This window comes from Micropterus dolomieu, linkage group LG18 (genome assembly GCF_021292245.1).
Source record: "Micropterus dolomieu isolate WLL.071019.BEF.003 ecotype Adirondacks linkage group LG18, ASM2129224v1, whole genome shotgun sequence".
NCBI lineage: Eukaryota > Metazoa > Chordata > Actinopteri > Centrarchiformes > Centrarchidae > Micropterus > Micropterus dolomieu.
The window spans coordinates 30,600,635-30,623,766 of NC_060167.1; the positions used below are offsets into that span (position 1 = coordinate 30,600,635).

Genomic DNA, 23,132 nt, shown 5'->3' on the forward strand with positions numbered 1-23,132 from the left:
ACTGAGGACTATACTATAAGAAAGGTTTCAGGCATTAAGGAGATGCAGTCTTCAGAGCAGCTTCCTGCCTCAGGCTGTGAGACTCCTCAGCTCATCCTCAGCTCTCCACCATGTAAAATAGCTTTATTTCTATGACTTATTATTTATTCACCCTTCTACTGTATATTACTTTTGTATACACATTTGGTTTTGAGAGTAGCATAAAAGGATTTTACTTAATGACATTATACAACCCTGTGTTGTAAAATGATAAATATCTCTACCTTGTAATTTGGAATGAAATCATCTTTCATTTATGATCCTAAGGAAGTCTTACATAATATTAGGCAGGAGAGAGATGAGCTTTAAATGATATGATCAGCAGTGAAGGACCTGAGGGAGTATTTTTCTGTGCTTTTCAAGGTACGTGGGCTGATTTTGTCAGAACCGCTAATAATATGAACACTCCCTTTTAAAACAATTTTCTTTGCGCCTACAAGATCTTTCTCAAATTCACTGTCATTGAACCAGCTCTCTGCAACAACACACAATGTATGTAGACTTTAGTTCCCCACTTTCTCACAAAAATGTATTAAATAGACCGTTCTCTCACATGAATAATATCTGAATTCTGTGTTATCATATACTTTGATCAGGTTAACAGAAAATCTAATGTTTAACTCTGACTCAACTCACGTAGTTGCAATATGCTTATGTAGGTTTACCTCTGGGGGATCCTGAGCGTTACTCATTCCTCTTTAGCTTTTACTCCTTAGATTCAAAATGACAGTCAAGCACAGAAATATGACACAGGAGGTAGAAAGACAGCAAATATAGGCTGAATATAGCAGAGCTTAAAAGTGATTGACTTGCTTCCTGTCCGTAAAACAGTCCTCCCTACATGCAGTTAGTCCCCGGACCTCTCAACTCAGGGGCTGAATAGTGTCTCCTCCGGACCGCCTCTGCCTCTTTCTTCTGACTCCCTGCTGGCTGTTCTGCCCCTGGGGATACCTGGGGTTGTGGTGCCTTTAGGGACCCACACCCTCCTTCTGACTTCCTGGGTGAGGTTTGTGGCTCCAGGGTGGCTGATGATGGAGGCTGGGGGACTGAGACAGGGGTAAGAGCCAGGCAGACATCCCCCACACTGAGCTGCCGGCACTGTAGGCCACAGAGGCCGGCAGTCCTCTGAGGGTTACAGGAGGACCAGCCCCGCCCACGCACAAAGAACGGGTACTCCACATAGACATCCACCAACTCCTGGAAGAGGATGTTACATAGATAAAGGAGGATTAAACACAGAAATGCTGCATATACACTTGTTCACTAGTGTTGTGGCCTTGTACTGATCAGATACCACATGCCAAACATTACATTGCTACCCACAAATGAATGATCCATTGTGAAGTTTGGTTAAATCCCTGCCACAGTAATTAAATTATAATTGCTATTTTGTTAGTTTTCTTTGAAGTGAAAGTCCCTGTGGCAAATTTGCATGTAATAATAGAACCTGTGAAATTGCCTGTATGTTGATAAGAATTTTTGTTTTTAGAAAAATAAATCAATCCCAGTGAAAATTGGGAGGTGGTGGCATAAATTACTGTCTTTTGCCTTTAAAAAAAAAAAGAATACTAAGGCATCAATGTCAGACATCTACTTTATTTCCTAAAACAGCTGGGCACTGTTGGTTTTAGCAAAGATACTTAGACAGAAGTAAGTGGTGCATTTGTTTGGGACTATTTTCAGCTGCGGATTAATACACATTTTCTTGTTCTAATATTTTTGACACTGGGACAGTGCATGTGGGAGTGCCCATTTCATTGTGATGAATGAACTGAAGTCACTAACGAGTGGCTAATGCATGTATTTTAATAGTTTTTGAACAACAGTAGCTCTTTATGGTACAGAGAAAGCGTTGGCTACACATAAGTGTTGTTCTTGTTGGATCAAACAACAAGCCATAGTAAAAGTAAAGTAAACATTAGTTCTTTGTATCTTAATCCCACTCAATTGATAGTATTTTAAACTGATGAAATATTAAGCAGATTGTATATACAGCATCTTCTATATGACCTGTATGCAACATTTGGTAGATGTACTATGTAAGAAGAATAATGGCAGCTACTTGAGAAGGGTCAGCTGTGGATGATGATTAGCACAAAGTGATTTTCCTTCACCTGGGACTGCTGGTCGTGGAGCAGGATGACAAGACGTGAGATGGAGGAGGCTGAAGGAGAGATGCTCTGCACCGTGCAACAGCTCAGGCGTAGGTCTGGACAGGCCAGAGATCCCAGCAGGAAGTCCTCCGTCTGCAGGTGTTCCACCCTCCTCAGCCGCCCGTCTCTGAGCTCGATCAAGGAGCCTGCCACAAAGTGAGGGAGCAGCCAGGGAAAATGGTTAGGAGAGGAAGAGGAGGAAGAGGCCTGCACAGAAGAGGGGCGAGCAGAAGATCTTGATGTGTCCTCCTTCATGGAGGTGCACGTGGTGCTGGAGTTATCATCAGGAGTAAACGAATGTCCAGAAACGGGATATTTTACAACTTTTGTTGATTTGTGCAGCACATCATGTTGCAGTGTGAGGTCCTCGTGTGGAGAGTGAGGTAGGCATGTGCTCAACAATGGAGGACTTGCTTTTTCAACCCTGGGGAAATACTCAACTTTTCTGTCTCTTCTCCGCACATATGGTCCTTTATTCCTCCCATTGCTCTGCCTCTCTGTGTTTAAACTCGTGTCCCTTAATGTCTTGAGCTGCTCCCAGCCGTACCCTCCACCCACCCTTTGGAAACCCTCGGAGACCAGGGAGACAGGGCGGAATCTGGAGGGTTGGTGTGGATGGCCTGGGTGGAGTCCAGGTGTGCCAGACAAGTGGCTATGGTGCTGATAGTGGTGAGAGAAGTCCCATCCAGGGTGCAGGGGGTTGAACTCTCTCCACTCTGGCCAGCTGTGATTCTCCCTGAATGCAGAAAGGACGTGAGGTTTGGACCTGGTGGATGTGTGAGTCTGCATCCAGGGCTGGTATAGTGCAGGAACCCGTTTCGGTACGGGCTGGAAAGGGCCTGTGTGTTTAATCTTAATCTCACTGTGGCTCTTGTAAGGATAGGGCACCTTGAATGTTGCAGCATCACACTGCTGCTGCTGCTGCTGCTGCTGTGGTGAGCTCGGCCTTTGGTCCCTCTTTTTGAGTGGGAGGCTGTCCATGTCTGGGACTAGAGCTGGGTTCTGTGTGAAGCTTATTGGCTCACGCTGCCTGTCACTCACACCGGCACTGCATGCCCTCCTGCAGAAGCTGAGGAGGTGTTGTGATCATGTGACACAGTCTCCAGTCTCTTGGCAAGCGCTGCTGATAGTTAGGTCCAAGGTCGTCACGATCTGTAAAGCAGAATAAACAAATATTGGTGCACTTGGTGCAAACAAGGTGTCGAGCTGGAGAAAATCATTTGATTCTCTTGTTTAGACTCTTTCTCTTTCTGTCTGTTACTCTCTCTTCCAAAAATTTGTCTGTAAATATCCCCTTGACACATCAACAATAACTTCACCATCAGCTTCAAATAAAGGCTTTCCAACCACCCATGGGGTTTGGTTTGATGGACATCTACCAACTCTTTTGTAAAAAAGTTACTATGGTAACAAAGTTCTGCACAGTGTGGTTGGTGAAGGGATAAGTGTATTGAGGATTATACAAAGTAAAAGGTTGAGGGTGGTTATAAAGTCAGAGGATAGATTATTATCACAAGGTTAAACTTGTCTTTCCCTCAAGGTATCATGATGGCATTTTCTACTAGAAACAAAAGAAAGAGCGTGTATTCGGTGTCTAAAGAGTTGCAAGATGTTAAGCATACAGCCCCAGCCTGCATCTTTCTCATGGGACTGAAGAGATCTCCAGCACCTCGAGCGATTGAAATCTCATCATTCTTCTTACATGCACGCACCATAGTGAGTCAGTTCACTGAGGGGCGCTAAATTTAACTACCTTGCGGCCACACACACTCACGCACAACAGTTTCTTACCTATTCAGAGACTCTGCAGACACATTGTTTACACAAAGGAATGCAGGAAGGTAAAGAGCAGCACAGGACTTTTACAGCCTGTCAATGCAAAGCTCATCTCAATGCCCTGTATTATGTCATCATCATAGTTGAGCACAGCCGCTGAATGGACCTCTTTCACTCTGCCTGATGGGCATGTCTCTGATATGAGCTGTTTCTCTATTATGTGTGTGTGTGTGTGTGTGTGTGTGTGTGTGTGTGTGGGATCAGACAACACCCTCACACTGACATTCCTGTGCAAGCACTCACCATTATACCGTGAGACATAAATAGATAAGTATTTGTCAGCTAAATGCCCACAGTGTAAATGTAAATTCATTCAAATGGCTTAGACGTGTGGGCTACTTACTCACAGTGACAGACACACAGGTATGACCCCATCATGACCCAAACAGGCCTATACTGTAATGTCATCCAGGCTGAATGACCATATAGGGTGATCAGTATACTACAGGTATCTAATCTACGGAAATGAAATATATATACACAGCAGTGTTTGGTGTGTTTGGTACCATCATGATAATGATAATCTGCACAGAGGACGGGTTTGTTTGCATATCATAAGTGACAATATTGCATTTAGTCAGCTTGATGTTTCTATCTATGGAGCTGTAGTGCAACACAACCAAATTCAACCTACTGTGCTGAATCACAGAGACCGCAAAGAGTTCCTCAAACATGCATTCAGAGTTAGACTAAATTCAAATATCACAGCTGGCTCTCTTGGCGGAGTAAACGACAGGAAGATCCTACATAAATCAAGATGAATGATAAAAAAAAAAAGATGTAGCAGACTTAACTTACATATTCCTCCATCCATCCACCCGTCTCTCTGTGCAACCATCTTCACAAAGCATGTCCACCCATGTTCACAGAGGCTCCACGCACACCTGTCTGGCTCATGTCGTCCTCCCAGGCTGCAGGTGAAAAGGCAGAGCAGAGCAGAATGATCAGAAGCATTCAGACAAGCTCATCAGACTGTCTATCAGACACACTCTCCTCCTTTTTTTCTTCTCCTCTTCCTTTCTCTCTTCCCTCCTACTCGCTTTTACATTTTACACTCCCACTCTACTTAGTCAGGCAGTCCTGTTAACCTTTCTCAGACAGATGTGATGTCTCTCCCTCACCCTCTCTTACTTTCTCTCTCTCTTCTCTCCCTCGCTCTCTCTCTCTCAGTCTCTCACATCTGAACATGTTCACCCTGTGTTTGCTGCTCAGTAGCACTCTCAGCCTCTCTTCCATTTGTAATAACACTCCTCTTCCTCTCTCCACTCTCTCCCTTCGCTCCGCAGCTCTCTGTTGTTGGGTGTATAATTAGAAATGAGACTGCTGTGCAACTCCTCAGCTGATGGTAGGCGTATGACTGCCTGATGGCTTTGGCGCTTTGCCCGGAGTAGTGAGGGTGGGAAACCGTTGCTTTAGACTAGCTTGGATGCACACAAGCAAAAAAAAAACAAGGGATTGCACAACAGAAATATCACTATCATATCTGCAATCTGAAAGCAAATAGCCCTCACCTGTGATTAACTCCTTTTGCTATTTCTCACTTCCTGCTTGTTTCACCTATGTGGGCAGATGTAGACTAATAATGTTTCATCCTGAAGACGCCATACCAAATGAATGCTTTGAAATCGCGGCTCAAAAGTCAACATTAAATCTATCATCCGCAGTAAATGAAGGCATTTCATGGTTGTGCAGAAACATGATATAAACCATGTCCCCTCACCCTCACCGTCACCCTGAAGCCTGCCTGCTTTCAATACAAATTTCCTCACTTTCTTCTTGCTTGCCTACTTGCCTCCCCCCCTTCATCTCATATCAAAATACAAAAAAAGAGGACTTGGCTTTTGCTCCAGAGATGTCTCAGCAGCACAGCAGTGCGGGTCTCAACTATTGATTTTGCAAGGCCTCAGCAGGTGAAACCCCTGTCATGAGAAAGCCCACACAGAATTTAGTTTGAGGTGGAGAGGATTTCTCACTTTGAGTCACATCATGTTTCCTCTGCCCACTCTCTCTCTCTCTCTCTCTCTCTCTCTCTCTCTCTCTCTCTCTCTCTGTCTTAGACTAAACCACCACTGACATTTACAAAGAGTGTGTTTTTATTGATTATAATCGCCAGTCACACCCACCACTTCCCAACTGCTACCTTACAAACTCGATGTGAAGTTTCACAGTTTCAGCTTGGCGCAGACGTGAGTTTCAGCAGTGAAAGTTTCCGTGCTAATGCACTTGTAGATGTAAGCTAATACAGGGTTGTTATTGTTATTGTTATTCAACGAAGGTAAAAGTCAAGGGCAACTGGACTTGGTTGAAGATATAGGAAGACGTTTCGTCCCTGGATGACCTGGATGACTGAGAATCTTCATTGTTATTGTTGTATTATTCTTATGTGAAGAACTATGCAACATGTTTTTTTGTAAAGTATCCTACAAACAAAGATTTTCCCCCCTGTTAATAAAAGTTATTGGGGATGATCATCTCACTTTGTGCTGATTCTCACAGATTCTTGCAGTGACTCACACCAACAACTTTAATGCCAGCAATTCAAACAAGGCACTCTTTAAAAGCCTCTCTCAGACGCCGGTGCAGTGTTTTGGTAGAAGGCTATAAACCCTTTGCATGCAGATATTTTGTCATCAGTGAGTCCAGCTCGGACGAACTGGAAATGTCGTCTGTTGTCCACTAGATGGTGTCCAGGACACACAGATTAACAGATTAAATGGTGTTTTGAGGAAATATTAGGATTTTTGGGGAAGAATTACAACAAAATTGAGTTTTATTCGATTGGTGTTTTTTATGTTTGGTATTTATTGGGCTGTTAGTGACAGGAAATAGGAGGAGAGAGAGAGAGGGAGGAATAACATGCAACAAAGGTCCCTGGCTGGACTCAAACATGGGATGTTGAAGTACAGTGTCCTCCTCTTCAACCTCTAATTCACCAGAGCACAACCAAAGTTAAATCAATGATTAGTGATCTAACATGAATGACTTATTCTAATATACAAATGAGTTTCCACACTGTTTAGAAAAACATAAATAAATCCTTTCTGCCCAAAGTAACAGGAATAATAAAATAATCTGTGATGATTTCCTCAATTAATCGATTCATTGTTTGGTCTGTAAAATGACAATGAAAAATTTCTTTCTTCACAGTTTCTTCAACCAACAGTCAGAAACACAAAGATATATGATTTATCAAAAGATAAACAGTGAAAAGCTGCAAATCCTCACTGGATCAAGCAGGAACCACAGACTGCTTTTGGCACTTTTACTTAAAAATTACTTGAATGATTAAGCAAAGTAGTTGCCAATTAATTTTGTGTCAAATCTAGGTTGCACTTTGTATACAAATTTAATAGTAGGCCTATACGTAAGGAACAAAATGTTTCTTATGGGGAAAATTGAAAAAGCCTTTAAACTGTTGCTTACCATGAATGCTCTTTTTCATTTTTTAACATAAAATAAAATAACAATACACTATTTAAAGGGATATTTGTTATCTGTAAATGTAACATATTTTGATACCACTCGACCCTGAAAGCGACACAGATGAGAGAGGGTTTAAACCAAAAAAGGGAGAAAGGGAACAAGAGACAGGAAGGGAGGAAGGGAGGGGGGGAGTGTAAGAAGACAAAAATAACAGAGGCAAAATCCCTCCTTCTTCTCAGCCCCTTCTTCGCTCTCCCCCAGCTCCTCCCTCCTCCCCGTCATTGGTCAGCTGGTCGGCTCCACAAAGGCACTAACTTGTTCTCGCCTCATCCAAGTGGCTCAGAATCCACTGAGGGAAAGAAGGGAAGCAGAGGAGAGCAGCAGCCTGTCGGTGTCAGAATCAGTCACTTTGGAGCGCTTCCAGTGAGCAGAGGAGGATGATCGACAGCCTCTCTGGTGAACTCTCACAGGGCTGACCGGCCAACTCACACTGATCATCTCTGACTGATTATCTTTGTTTCCTACGACTCTCCAGCAACATGAGCTCCTCATCAGCCAACGTTCACAACAAACGCCTACCCTGTGAGTTCTGTTTTAATTTTTTTTTACATATTTGCCTTTTGCAGGAACTTCTTTCAGCTCAGGTGGATATTTTGAGATTTAGCCACAAGTTTGCTCCTTTAACACAGCTTTTATTTTTAGATGTAAAGCAGGACGTTGGAGAGGGGAAAAAGATTCTCCATATTTGTTTGTCACAAGTGCAGCACACACATAGGTTGAATATTTAAGTCAAAGAAACCGAAACTTGAGCTACAATAAAAGTGTGTGTTTGTGCAATTCTCTCAGTTTTGTGTCTGTGGTAAAACCTTTCCCACTATAATTCCACCTTTTCCATTTTATTTTGTTAAAATGTTTCACCTTTTGACATGTCAGAAATACTTTTCTTTATATAAAATGTATTCCATTCTCCATTTCTATGAGGCATAAACTGCATATGTGTGTGTGTGAGATATATTGTAGAAGCCGGTGTGACAGCTCAGCAGCTTAAATAGCTGCCGTTGTGTTGATGTTGTCTGAAGTGACTGGTCCAAGTAGCTGTGCCAGCCAAAAATCAGACAGGAATGTTGAATCATCGCCCTGAGTAATGTTCACTAATACCAAATGAATAGGTCACACTCTCTTTGCACAGGAACAGGGATAGATTCCAACACACACACACACACACACACACACATACTGGGGCAGGCTTGGATTGGGGCCACCGCAGAGCTCCAGACAAAGATCTCTTATTTCTAATGGGATTGTGCCTGCAGATCTCATCAGAGTCGGCTGACTGCAGCTGGGCCTGCAGCTCGTTCCACAGACACAACAATCCAGATAGGAAACACAGACCTGAAATTGAATTAGTCCCTGTGAGATCAGTATGTGATTTCATGAGGCTAAAAAGGATCATGACTTTGACTCCAGAGAAGATGTCTCCCATCTGTTGCTCTGCCAACAGCTTCTGTGCCTCCACAGTCAGTGCTGTCACGTTTTGATTATTGGGGGAATGTGCCAGAGAGCGGCACATCAGTGCGCTGTGGAGTGAAGGACTGACCAGCTGTTGTGAGCAGGCAGCAGGGTATTTGATGTAGAAGGAATTACTTCTATTCTCCATGTATTCTTAGCTCAGTCCCCACAGACGTGACCCAGATAGGACTGAAGAGTAGATTCTGTTTAATGAGCAATTTAGTGGGGTAAAAGTCCATATCATGTGCTGTCTGTGTGTTTAATTGATCACATTCTGAGGGATACAGTAAATAACTCTGCTATCTAGTCATTGGAGCTTAATGTCTAAGCTAGAGGGGAGACAAATAGGACCAAATTGAACGCACTGAAGAATGCGTAAACAAAAACTAGTGGGTGTTTTTTGCCTACTTTCCCCCATCTCTCCTGAACTGACAGTTGGACTTGCAGACTTCTCATCTCTCCTGCTTTGTTTCTCTTCTCCTGAGCTCCAGTGCATGGCTGAAGCTACCATTGAAACAATGACAACAAGACATCATGGTTTAAGTCATGTTGAGGTTGAGATATGTTATTGTGCAAATACATTCAACAACTTAAAAAATACATAATTTTCCCATTTCTCACCGGATCACATACAAAATCCTGGTCCTTACCTACAAAGCCATTCGCCACCTGGCCCCTTCATACCTCACTGTCCTCCTCTCCCCCTACCAACCTTCGCAGTCCCTCAGATCCACCTCAGCCGGTCTCCTCTACGTCCCCAAGTCCAAGCTCAGCAGTTTTGGGGACAGAGCCTTTTCCAGGGCAGCTCCCAGGCTCTGGAACTCCCTCCTCCATGAGATCCGCACCTCTGAGTCCCTCACCATTTTCCGGTCCCGCCTTAAGCCCCATCTCTTCTCCTCTGCCTATCCCTAGCTGTTTTTTTTGTCATGTTTCTTTTATCTGCTCTGTAAAGCAACTTTGAGTTTGTGAAAAGCGCTATACAAATTTAATTTATTATTATTATTATTATTATTTCCCAACCAAAACATTACTCCACACAACACCTTCATATTGGGAAATTAGAGACAATCTAATTGAACAGTAGCCTGGTGGTAGACCTCTTAATCATCGCACACACTGTTTTTTCATTATTTTAAAGATCCGGGGTTGTGCTTAACTATGAGGGATCAAGCATGGGCACACTGTCTTCCCAGCGAAGAGAAATTGATGCAGTAGTACAGGTTGTTGTAAGCGGACTTACAGGAACAAGAACTCCTAAATCAGCATTTGTCTTCGGTCATTTACCTTCAACTTAAAATGATGGTGACGGGACAGGAACGTCACTCGCTGCTGACTGGCTATAGGGCAAGCAAAATAAAATCCTCCCCGCCCCCCAAAAAAGTCAGCCAACATGACTTCAATTTCAGACTGAATAATTAAATTAAAACAAAGCAGTAAATCATTTAGATTATCAGGCTAATTAAACAATTAACAGAATAAATAAAATGTTAATGTAACTTTGGTGTCTAGTCACTTTTTTCTGGGTGAGGGGGGCCTCTGGCTACAGACTTTGTGTTCAAAGATATAATTGGTGATAATTACTGATAAACACTGTCACTGTCAAATAATACACTACCAGAATAGTTGTCTGGGTCCAGTCTTTAGTAAAAAGCAAAAAACAGGATCATTACTTACCAGTTTGAGAAAAGCTCACATGGTGCAAATACGCAGATTATTCTATCACAAACAACTCCTTGTGGCATGTCAGCACTTAATGTTAATTAAGTGTGTTTGTTTGTGTCTGATCATACTAAACAGCCTTGCATGGATGGCTGAATAAGGTTCCCATCAATTCAGCAGTCTAAGCTGTGCAGCCCTGGGGACGTAGACCAGCTCCTCTCATTAGTTCTCTAACAAATCCATCTACTCACTGTTCCGCTGAATCCTCAGGGTATAGACAGAGCTACTGCCTCCGGGCAAACACTGAGTGTTCAGAGCCCTACAGAGAAAAACAGCAGTAATGTATCATGTGAACACTCTTCAAAATGTGTAAACTATGTAGCACAAAGTCACCTGTTTGATCAGTTAATGATTTGAAGCTTGTTCACTGAGGCGCTGATATTGCTGAGAGGAGGAAACGTGTCATTCCTCCGAGTTTAACAAAAAAAGGGTGGGAAATTAAACCTGCAATTTTTGCATGAAGAATTGATTAACAAACGATCAAATGACTATGTGTATGTGAAAAGAATCTCCTGCAGAGAAACTGATATTGACTAATGCTAAGCTCTACGGAGCATTTCATTGATTTTCAACTCATTGTTTTGGTTCACTCTCACTGTTCTCATAGTGCAATTTTCAACCCCAGCAGTTTTCAGCAAAAAAAGCTCTAAAAACCCACTGTACGCTGCCTGGCCAGCACCAAATGAAAGACAAAGACAAAGTTAACAACTTGCTGGTGAACATAATGTAGCATTTAGCAGCTGAAGAGCCAGAATTTTCCCTCAGTAGATGGTTGTGACCAAAAACAGTGCTAAAAGAGAGTGACCGTTGGACTCCAAATGAATGGGAATGCTGCTCTGTATCTGCTGGATGTAAATGAGCAGCTGTTTGCTATTATGTTTGCCATAGAAACGTTTAAGGTGATAATATCAATGTTGGCAAAAGAAAATCACATATTGCAGGTTTTTTAGAGGTCATATTATGCTCATTTTCAGGTTCATCACTATATTTAGGGATTGTACCAGAACAGGTTTACATGGCTTTATTTTCAAAAAACACAATTTTTTTGTCATACTGCACATTGCTGCAGCTCCTCTTTTCACCCTGTATGTTGAACGCTCCATTTAGCTATGGAGTGATACATCTCACCTCTACAAGAGTTGCAAATGCGCAGTACCTAGTTAAGGAATACTAGCCAATCAGAAGCAGAGAAGGGCGGGTCCTGAAAAGCCTTTAAACACTGCTTCGGTTCAGATGTTCCCCTTACCAGCTTAGCAACATGGACTGGAGCAAGAGTTTCAGAGTGGTGAGTTATTAATCTGTAACAAAAGTATCTTTCATCCATAAAGGTTTAACTGAGCTCTGTCTCTATATCACAGTAACAACTTTATGCCCACTGACTGCCTGGAGGGTAGCTGAGGGTAGGTACTCAGGACCTTTTCATTGGTTCATGAAGTTTGGTGATCTCATGTATTTTCAGTACAACTAACTTGAGCATTAGCCAATATGCAACAACACCTATTTGGGAGTGCAAGGGCTATTTAAAAACACAATAAAAAATACCAGACTAATAGAAATAAAGTTGTAGTGCAGGTAAAGTGCATTATTAAGTTTCCCAAAATGTAGTAAATAAAATTAAAGTGCAGTAGAGGAAACTGATTTAAAAAGATGACAAACCCAAAAGCATATAAAGTTAGAATTATTATTGGAGCTTACAGTTAAACAAAATATTCATAATAGAGTTAATAATAGTAAATCGTGATAAGATTGTGTTTAGTCTTCTGTAGCTAGCACAGCATGCCACCCTGCCTCAACCTCAACAAACAGAGGAGAAATGTCTGAGAGGCTGTGTTGACTTTAACCAAACATTCCTACAGTTCTCCCAGCTGACCAGAAAATAGCTTTAAACCAACCAAATATGTGAAGAGGCAGCGCTGCTTTCCCAGGAATAACGGGGTGTGAATGTTGAAGAGAAATGAGATGAGAGAAGCCGGCATGTATTATAGTTAATGGTGAAAGAACAGCTTCTCTGTTTGCCTTGCTCTCTTGTGAAGGCACACCCAGACAGAGAGGATACTCATATAGTCAACCATCACTAGATAAGTTCATGCTCTTTGGTGTGACTACAGATTTAATTATCAGAAAAATGTGTGACAGGATTCTCTGAGCTCAACTATGTTCCCATGTTCTCCAGATGTACTTTGCATTAACACTGTTGATATAAGGCAGATTCTTTACTGATGCTGTAATTATATAGTAGATAATTGCTTAATTGTTAATAATAGTATTCTACTGTTTGTTAATAGTAATTTTGAATAAGAATATTAGTTATTGTGGAAAAAAAACATGGGTATGTCAGTACTTTGTCAGCTGGTTAAGGCTATTGTGTTGATAAGAACTCATGACAGTCTGCTTGTTGGCTTATGGAGGGCAGTGGGACAGGACACTGACCTACTAACAGTTCTATTGTTCGTCTGGGTGTAATCTAGGCAAGACTTAGAAGCAGGGAGAGGGTTAACACTGATGTCATTGTTGTCCTGACGGGCCGGGCTGATGGTGCTGGACACTGCTTTGTCCCAGCAAGATCTAATATGCAAATAAAAACACACACACATGCACTGAAACATAATCCGGAGAGACACACAAATCAAAAGATGTCATAAATAATTTACAACTGGAGCCCAGTAAATGGCAGCTATTTGAAGAAAGAAAATAGGGATTGAGAGAAACCAAAAATAAAAGTGTGAGACAGAGCAAGTACAAAGATATATTTGTCCATTTTACAAGTGTGGCCACCTGTCTGTTCCTCTTTAAAGCATCAGTTCTGATGAATGAGACAAAGCTACATGCAAGGATTGTGTTGAAACTGAGATGCAGTTGCTGGAAATTAGAAAAAAAGTGTAAATCAGGAGGAGTTACATTCCTGGGTGCCTTCAGGATGTGCCGACCTGGATGCTTTGAAGCACTCAACATCGTCTGTTTAATGGTGGTGATAAATTAGCACATGCAGTTACAGTTGCAGCTCTGCTCCTGCAGTTAGAGCAGGATAAATCGTCCACCTGTAGCCAACAAGTCGCTCCACCATCTTTCATGACCACAGAGACACCATTAATTACTGTAACAGCCGTAGCAAAGAGACTGATCCACTAATGACCAGCTGTAGACTTTTAACTGCCTGCTGCTGCTGTTGGGTCAATGTTTGGCTTGAAGGTTTGGAAGAGACTCTCAGTAAAAATAACAAGACATCCTCTTTAACTAATGAGCCTGTGCAGAATTCTTTCTCTCTATCCTTTCCATCTCTACAACCCACAACCCTCACTTTTGGCTAACCTCCCTCCCATCATATTCTCTATATTTTTTTAAGCCTTCCTCCTCCTCATTTTTAGCCTTTCTGCAAGTGTTCGTGTCCTCCCTGACCTTTCCTCCCCCACTCTACTTGCTACTTTTCTGTGTTGACAGCCACTCATTCCCCTCTTCTGCACCCTCCTTCTCTCTCGCTTGTCGCAGTTGGGAAACTGTCCATGTGTGAAATAAAATATCTCTCCTCGGACAAAAAGTATCTGGGTGGAAAGAGCAGCCAGTCAGTCTGTTGCCTCAGCCCAAACAAGTGTTACCTCAGAGTTCAGTGGTGGAATGTAACTAAGTGCATTTACTCAAGTACAGATTTCTGCTTTTACTCGGCTACATTTCTGAGGGAAATATTGTACTTTTTAGTTGACACTTTATTCACAAGTTAATTTACAAATTAAGATTTTTACATACCAACATACAAGGAGTTTATAAATTATGATGTTTTGTTATAAATTAAACTATCCAACTATATATACATATATACAGCTGAAAGGTAATTGCCAACTATTTTGATAATCGTTTAAGTAATTTTTTATGCATAAACAAGGGATTTGTTGCTTTTCTTGTTAATTACTTAATTAAAAACCAAACAATCAATTGATTAATGGAGAAAATAATCAGCAGATTAATCCATTATGTATCATGATTAACATTAGTTGCAGTAGCAAATTAGTTAAAAATTTGGTCCACCTCAAACAACTACAACAGAAAAATGCTTCTACATGCTTCTAAATCAGTGCATGAGTAATAATAATCTAATGATATAATATATATTAGCATTACAGTCACAGGGAACATTTTATAGTATAGTACTTTTACTTTTAATACGTTAAGTGTATTTTTCTGACTTGTTCATGAATAAACGGAAATAAATGACAAAATGCATAATTAAACCAGAAGAGTGCACTCAGTTGAGTGCAGATCTCTGCCAGGTGTGTCTGAGTGCATGTGGATGGGGAACAGGACAGAGTGCAGGGCAGGCTGTGTGTCCAGAGTGTATTCTTGAGAGTAGTGGAATGAAGGGGGGGGAAGTTTCTTTGTGTAGTAGAAGTTTTCATTTATAGATGAATGCAAGGAGTATTTTTGTATGGAATAGTTTCAGTTTGCACAGAATAGTGTAATGGTAGGCTATTGTAAGTGAGCAACCTGGGTCGCATAACTGTATAAACTTAATAAGGAAACAATTAATGGGACAATAAGTCCAAACTTCTGAATTGAAACACTGTTATTTATTAACATTTTGTTATGTTAACCACACAAAATAAAACCCCTCCCAAAGATTTGAATCTCACTCAATTGTCCTTCGCGGCTCCCTTACAATCAAGATGGCAGTTCAAGATAACAAAACAGGGATTTGTTCGTCTCTTATCATGCTTAACTTTAGTGAATAAAAACATATCATGTATGAATGTGGTCTGCAAATGCTGCTGCAGTTCAAGATGAGACCACACTTTTCTATAGATGTCAGATGTCATTTAGCCACAATAAAAGCAAAAACAAAGACAAAATGCTGCCTGCAACAGGTAAGCTTTGATTTTAGCCGATCCAATTGCTATGTCATAACAAATATAGTTGAATGGCGAATACTGGTAAAAAGATTAAAGTTTAACTTTATGATAGGCCCAGTCAATGAAACAGGTTTTTCACAGATTGTGAATCTGTGCAACCACAAGAGGTCCTCGAGGTTACAGTACTAAATGTGCACAAAAAATATTAGCTTGATTAGCTGCAGACAGACTAAACGCATGATGCTGATAATTAATTGGGAAATAAATAATTATTTATTTATGTCAAAATTTCTACAAATGCACATTTGTTTGTTTTGACTTTACTAATAAATATAAATGTAAACTAATGTGAAGATGAATAGAAGACGTATTTACGTACTGATTAATTACATTACATTGATTTATTTCTACGATTATTTTTAATTTCTGTACTTATTTAAGCATTTATTCACACATGTATTGTTTTTCTCAATTATTGCCTCATTACCATATTTATTTCTGTTTATATTTCAGCATTAATTAATATGTTGCATGAATAAGTCGTTTTACCTCCATACTCACCACCACTCTCCACCAGAGCCTTTTAAACAGGGACGGCCTCATCCATTTGTACACGGAAACCACTTCTTAGAAAAATCCTTGGCTTGTATGAAGAATCAAACAGAGACCCTGACAAACTGCTCTATTATCAAAGCATGTGAAGAAACAACGGTTCCCACTGGGGGTTCTCTTTAACAGCTGTTTAGTGAGGAGTTAGCTGCGTATACTGCATGTAAAAACAACTGGATCATCTGGAGAGGCAACCTTCTCTGCCCTGACCTTCACTTTCCCCGTCACAGGGGAGTCTGTCTGTGAGCTCACATTTTCATTTAGCACAGTGATGGGGTAATGGCAGCCTGTGGGCGACACCCAGCCCTCGTAGCTCTTCATTTAGCCTCCGGATCAATGTGTTCCCCCTTCTATTTGTGCGATTGTTGCTTCTAAACTGGCATTGAAAATGTGACAGCGGAAAAAGGCACTGACATGCAGATACTTCACAGATGCAGAGTGTGACCTGATTCTTGGCATTTATGGTTTACACTAGAAAATGCACCCTGTTTAGAAATATAAGATATAAGCAAAGTGAAGACACAAGTACATTGAACAATCTCTGTATCATCATGTGGGGATGATGCATTATATCTACAGGCATTTGTGCCTGGGACTGTTGAGAAGTCTGTCTTGTGACACAGTTTTCACAGAAATTTTATTTAAGCAAAAAAAAAAAGATCAGCAGGATTTTAACATCTCATGATTAGTAAATGTAACTAAACGAAGAATGAGTTTAGGTTTATACTCCCTGCGCTACATTCAAAATGATTTCCTGTAAATGGCATCATGTCTGAGGAGGACAGGCCAGTCCTGTTCCCTTACATCTCTGCTTTTGTCCACCTCTGAATGGGCTCTTTCTCTCTCTGACCCCTGAGTGGAGGATCTGGATTTGTCTTTATGTGGGGTGGCAGAGTGGCACAAATATACATCCGGCCCGCTCTGTCTGTCTCTATCTTTGTCTGTTGCACTCATTCTGCATGTCCAGTGGGTCCTGAGCCCTGATCTATGACCTTTTCTTTCTCAAGTCCCTAAGCGCTCAGAGGAAGGAAGGAGGGGGAGACAGAAAGGACGGCGTGGGAGATAGAGAGAGAAAGACAACAAGGCAGAAAGAAAGACTGAAAGTAAAAAAGGATAGAAAGGGGACATTGAAGACAATAAGCGAAACCGAAAAGAAAAGACAGGAAGGAAGGAGGGGGAGAGAGAAAGGACAGAGGAGGTGATGAGAGTGAGACAGGAAGTGAGGCAGGAAGAAAGAAAGACAGAAAGACACAAAAAACAAAAAGAGAAAGAAGAAAGAAAGAATATCAGGTCAAGCTCAAGCCTGCAGGTTGTATTTCTCTCCATTCTCTCTCTCTCTCTCTCTCTCTCTCTCTCTCTCTCTCTCTCTCTCTCTCTCTCTCTCTCTCTCTCTCTCTCTCTCTCTCTCTCTCTCTCTCTCTCTCTCTCTCTCTCTCTCTCTCTCTCTCTCTCTCGAGCAGCCACAGGCCGTTCAGACATGACTTTGGGGTTGTGGCGGGGCCGTAGCAGACCAGACGTATGATCTAATCAGAAGTGGGCACTGTGGCTTCTTGGGACAGGGGATTTTCCTGTGTGAGTGGCTGCACTAATCAGAGGTCACAGTGGTTGTCTGTGGCCAGGGAAGCTGCATCGATCAAGGTGATTCAATGGAAAAAAGAACTGGAGAGGGAAGCAAAATCAATGTGAGGATATACATACGTATGTAGCTAACCTTTAGCTCTCCACAGGCCTCAGCCTTTAAGAAGAAACAATCAATGCTGGGATCAATCAGTGTTTAAGTGACTGGAAAAATCCTGTCTGCTCACATTTTGAAAGAAAATAACAGGTAGTCATTCATCCGGTGCAAATCCAGTGTTTTGTTTGACATGATGTCCTCGGCTGGTCACATTAAACAAGGAACTCTTTTCATCCAAAACACAGATGTCAAGCAGGCAGCTCCTGATAGTGACTGACATCTTGCTTTGTCAGCACTGCCCCCTTTGCTTCCTTAAGACTCTGTAGACAATAGTGTTTCTGATTGTGTAACAGTGCAAGAGGAGAGGAGAGCATTGCAGACTCACGTTGGCAGACAAAGACAGAAATGCTGCAAAGACAAAAAGCCGTATAGATGGCTGACACAAGACAAACAGCTTGTAATCACTTGCCATCTGAGGGCATCACTTTTGTTTAGGATGACTGCAGCTACTAGCAATGCGTCGGCCACAAACAAGTTGGTTCTATGAGCCGGCTCTTTTAAGCGTACGATGGGATCCCGGCTGAGAGCCCATTTCATCCCCTCACCCCCTGGGGACAAAGAAAGATGAACAAATTACACTTCCACTAATTACTTTTACGTATATGTCTGTATAGAGTTGTCATTATTCATTAACAGTATTATTCATTTTTGTTAGTAGGGTGTTATTTTGTTATAAAGCTATGATAATTATTCTTGACATATCCCACTTTTTAACCAACAGTATTACAGAATATTTCAATGTATTGCAGATGAAGACGCTTGCATATTTAACTTAATGTAACATAGGCTTTGACCAGCAGGTGGTACTAAATGAAGAGCCATTTGGGAGCCAAAGAACCAGCTCATTTGATATTATAAAACACGTATTTAAACCTTAGAAAAGAACACAAAGAATGGCCTTCTCAACTGCCATAGTTGCAATGAGCCACATTGAGGTTTTTTTTTTTTACCATTTTGAGAATAAAGTCGACATGTCGAGAATAAAGGTGAAGTACCATTTCAACTTTATTCTCGTCATTTTGACATTTCCGCTTTATTCAAAATGCAAAATAAATTTAAATTCTTCATCCTTAATTTCCCCACCCTAAATGTTGCCCTAATACTCGTATATACTAGTGATGGAAATTACTTAAAGGGGAAGTGCACTACTTTTACACATCAGGTACTGGCCTTAGGGAATACACCTGCATCTGGGGGAAAAAAGCCTTTTTAGGCTCCAGAAGGAGCTGTGTGAATTTTGATAAATTGCCTCAAGTGATGTCACTTAGCGTTTGCGTTGGTTGAGGCTGAAGAATAGACATTTGAAAAAGCTCTCAAAGTTAGTCAAAGTAGCTCCTGCACTGTTAGGAACTGAAATAAAGGACATACAGTAGACATACTGTATGTCCATAGGTGCTGTCAGTCCAGCCCTAGGGTTTCAGTTGTCCTCTTCTTTTCCCTCCAAAGCTGTCTGCCTTTTTGACTGCAGAGCTAGTGAGGTCCCTGCACCCAGGAGGCAGGCTGTCAAACACGGCACAGCAGAGCTGCACTGACAGGCGTGTGTCCTTAACCAAAAACATGTGCCTGCTCGCGACTCGTGGGGAGGACTGTGCTGATGCAGCACTCTGAGGATGGCAACCTGTGGCTGCTTTTAGGCAACATTTAAAGTGTCTGCAGCTTTATCCTGACTGCAGCAGTTATTAAGTTATGGCTGTAGGGTCGTCCTTTTCCTTTCTTGGGGCCTCATTAAAGAAAGAAATCCTAACTGCTTGTCTGCCTATCTTAATGTATGTTTCACAGATATGAAAAATCCTATCTTCCTATTACTGAAGCAATTCTTAAAGTCATGGATGTCCTATCTCAGACCTTGTATCTTAACTTAACATAAGAAATTCTAACTAGAACTAGTGGCCTTTCAATCAAAATATTTCAGTGTTCATGTTGTTCCCCAGCTACACTGTAATTGCCATACAGACCTAACAACAGTGGGGCTGTCAATTTGGCAGTTATTTTGAATTTAGGACAGGGTCTGGTGCCATCCTAACACAGGAAATTCTTCAATTAGGACGGTTCTGTAATAGCTACATTTCAATTATAAGTTAAGATAAGATTTCAGACTTAGTAAGTTTCTGTAATGAGGTCTCTGGTATTGGAAACATCCTGAGCTGAATGTCTTTCTATTCTCCATCACCCAGTGGTGTATTTATAGAGCTGCTGTGGCTACATAATCTTCACATTATTCTCAGTTTAGACATTGCTCGAAAGCCTCATCCAATTAGCTCAATCCTGCTGGTTGTAGTAGCTCCTCAGAACTCAGACACTGCTCTAATGGCATATGGATTCTGGAAACAGAATGGAAATGCACTTCATAATAAAATCCTGCAACATTTATCAAAGTATTTGCTGAAAGATGTAATGTATTTTTTTTTCTGTATTAATTAATTTAAAGCAATTTGTTTCTTGCACAGAGTTAAGAGGATCAATACCACTCTAATAGGCTATGGATCTATGATGTAAATATGAAGCTGCACACAGGATGTGTTAGCTTAGATTAACAGTGGGAAACAGCTAGCTTGGCTCTGTCTGCCTACCAGAACCTTTAAAGGGCACTAGTTAACACAATATATCTCATTTGTTTAATTCTTACAAAAACCTAAGTGTAAAAATGAACAGCTGTAGTCAGTGAGCTTTGAAGGTGCTGGTGAGCAGATTTAGCTACCTTCAGTCAGAGCCAGGCTAATTGTTTCCCTAAGTTTTCAGTCTTTGTCCTAAGATAAGATGTGCAAATAAGCAACACACACATCTGTTTTTAGGCAAATCATTATTGCCTTTCCAAGCAAATTTCACCCCTCATTTGCATTAAGTTAAACATTTTAAACTTCACACAAATTAAGTTTTTTCTCCATCGCTGGCCAGTCTTGAGTCCCACAATGCCTTATGAAGAGATTCGCTTATGTCTCGTAGACCCTCATAACTCAGTTGCGCCTTTGTATTTTTAATCTACTTATATATATAATTTGTTTGTTTTTTTTACAGATATTGTAGAAACTGCTAAAAGATTTTACATTTTCTTCAGTCTGAAGTGCTGTTTCCTTCTCGGTGGCGGTCATAGTCATTTACAGCATTAGTCCAGCATGTCTCCACATGGCTGCACTTCACCCCTCCACTGCACACACTGGACTTTATTACAATGATGCTGATGAGGAGGAAAATGGGATCTCGTGGTAACAAGATTAGTTCAGTAAAAGACCTGACAGCTTGCTTTTGCAAATCAACCTATGGATCAAGGCTGATTAAGTATATGTGCAGGTTGGTAAAGTGTGGATGTTTGGAGAGTTGTTTAATTAGTGTTCTGAGAAAAGCAACGGTTTGTTTTATCAAAAAAAAGCTGTGTATCAGTGGAATGAATCAAAAGCCATAGGAATGAAAATTCAGTGGAAAATGGAAACAGACAATTGTGAAATATGTGAGTGACTTTTTATTATGTATGCGTGCAATATCAAATTTCAATAGACAATCTAAGCAGAGTCCATGAAAGGCAATTCCACTCCCTCATGTCTCTCACTTACAGCTTAATGTCTCCCCCTTCTGGCTACCAACATTAGACCCCTGTGTGACCTTAAAATGGGTCTCATACAATACAGGAAATCCCACTGGTCAGCACACCTACCTTCAGAGTGGAGGAACTAGTCTGAGAAATCCCATTGTGTGGTGTTTGATTGGGATGCAGCCTTACATGCTCTCTAGCCTCAAAACTCAAGGTATCAGGTATAAGCTGGTATGTAACATCCTGTCCTTCCTGTTGTGACTGACAGCGGAGACCGAGCGTGGCCAGAGGCTCCCAGATGTAGACGCAGCACAGCAGCTCAAGTTGAGAGAGAGACAGCGTTTCTTCGAGGAGGTCTTCCAGCATGATGTGGACGTCTACCTATCCTCAGCACACCTTTGCATTCGAGACTATAAGAGACGTGAGTTAGACTTGGGGCACTGTTGTAAACCCATACACATGCACGCACTAATGCATGTTCATATACAGATGCACATAATATCATTGCTTCTCCTCTGCTGCAGCTCCAATTGGTAGCATCTCTTCCATGGAGGTGAATGTGGACTTCCTGGATCAGATGGAGCTGATTGACATCTCTGACCAGGAGGCTTTAGATGTCTTCTTCAGCTCTGGGGGAGAAGAGGGCGTGCTGGCCTCCCCACTGCCAGGTATGGAGAATGGAAATAGAGCACAGATTGCAAGAGATACTGCGTGGTTTTATACCTAACACTTTTTTTTATATCTGACTCACAGTCCAAGGAAACAACAACAACAACGAGGAAGTAATCAGTAATGGGCTCTTTCGACATGTCCTTGAGGGTCTTGATGCCAAGTCCCGCATGTCCTCCACATCTTCAAACTCCTCCTCTGACAGTCAGACCCCCACTGCCAACGGAGGAGACACCCCTGTAGTAAGGTCAGACGATGAGGAAACGCACACAAGCACAGTTAAGCGAAGAGCTGCGCCTCCAGAGGTAGAGAAGGTGAAAAGTCAGACTCCACCATTGTCTTCGTAGGACACACCCTCTCCACAATAGATCTCCACCTGCAGCTTGGTAATTGACACCTCGATCAGGGTAGACTTTGGGATGCCAGCTATTGAAAGAGGCCTCTCAGCTGCAAAGTTCTTCCACACACTGGCTCTTCACTGCTTTCAACTTTACCTTTGATTTATGAGTTGCAGGTTGGGTTCTATGTGTGTTTTGGAGGACGGGACCGTGAACTGTAAATATGGAGATTTCCTATTAATTCTTTCCATTCTTGTTTTGGCATGTTTTGAAGGACAATATTTGCTCCTGTTTTGACCTCACAGGACTTTTCATGAACGGTGAATTTTGTACAGTATTAACGCAACCCAGGACGGCAAAGCAGTGATTGGAATAATAAAAATGCAACTGAATGAACTATGTCTTATGGTAAATTTGGCAATAGAAGGCTTCAGATTAATAAATGTACTGTTCATGAAAGAAACACGTTGTCCTGCCAATGCAAATTCTCTGTTTTCTAGCTCTAATTTTAAATGAATCTCTCACAAGATGTCTTTGTTTTCACAATAAAGGAAGAGAGGAAAATGTCTCCGTGTTTTTTTTACAACAAAACAAATTCCCAGTTATTTCAAGGTGCTTTGATGAGCCTCAACAGGTGTTTAGCTGCTTCCTGTTAGAAAATGAAAATGACGATTCCAGGGAAGCGTGAACCTGCAAGTACGACCAGAACCTGCTCAGCAACCTCACTCAAAGCCCTCA

General features: G+C 41.5%; 1 protein-coding gene across 1 annotated transcript; it reads left to right on the forward strand.

Annotated features, from left to right (window-relative positions):
* Positions 1 to 7,763: 7,763 nt before the first annotated feature.
* si:ch211-253b8.5 (dysbindin) lies at positions 7,764 to 22,960 on the forward strand. The gene is made up of 4 exons (XM_046075124.1): positions 7,764 to 8,033; positions 21,656 to 21,808; positions 21,912 to 22,055; positions 22,141 to 22,960. Exons 1-4 carry the CDS (start codon positions 7,991 to 7,993, stop codon positions 22,401 to 22,403), a joined length of 603 nt encoding a protein of 200 aa, XP_045931080.1. The 5' UTR covers positions 7,764 to 7,990; the 3' UTR covers positions 22,404 to 22,960.
* The last annotated feature ends 172 nt before the right edge of the window (positions 22,961 to 23,132 follow it).

What these genes read in the sequence shown, in the direction of transcription:
- si:ch211-253b8.5 (XM_046075124.1), top strand. Translation starts at nt 7,991, where the DNA reads ATGAGCTCCTCATCAGCCAACGTTCACAACAAACGCCTACCCT. An exon ending in TCACAACAAACGCCTACCCT is followed by an intron (nt 8,034 to 21,655) that starts GTGAGTTCTGTT and finishes TGTGACTGACAG; the next exon opens with CGGAGACCGAGCGTGGCCAG. An exon ending in GCTGGCCTCCCCACTGCCAG is followed by an intron (nt 22,056 to 22,140) that starts GTATGGAGAATG and finishes TCTGACTCACAG; the next exon opens with TCCAAGGAAACAACAACAAC.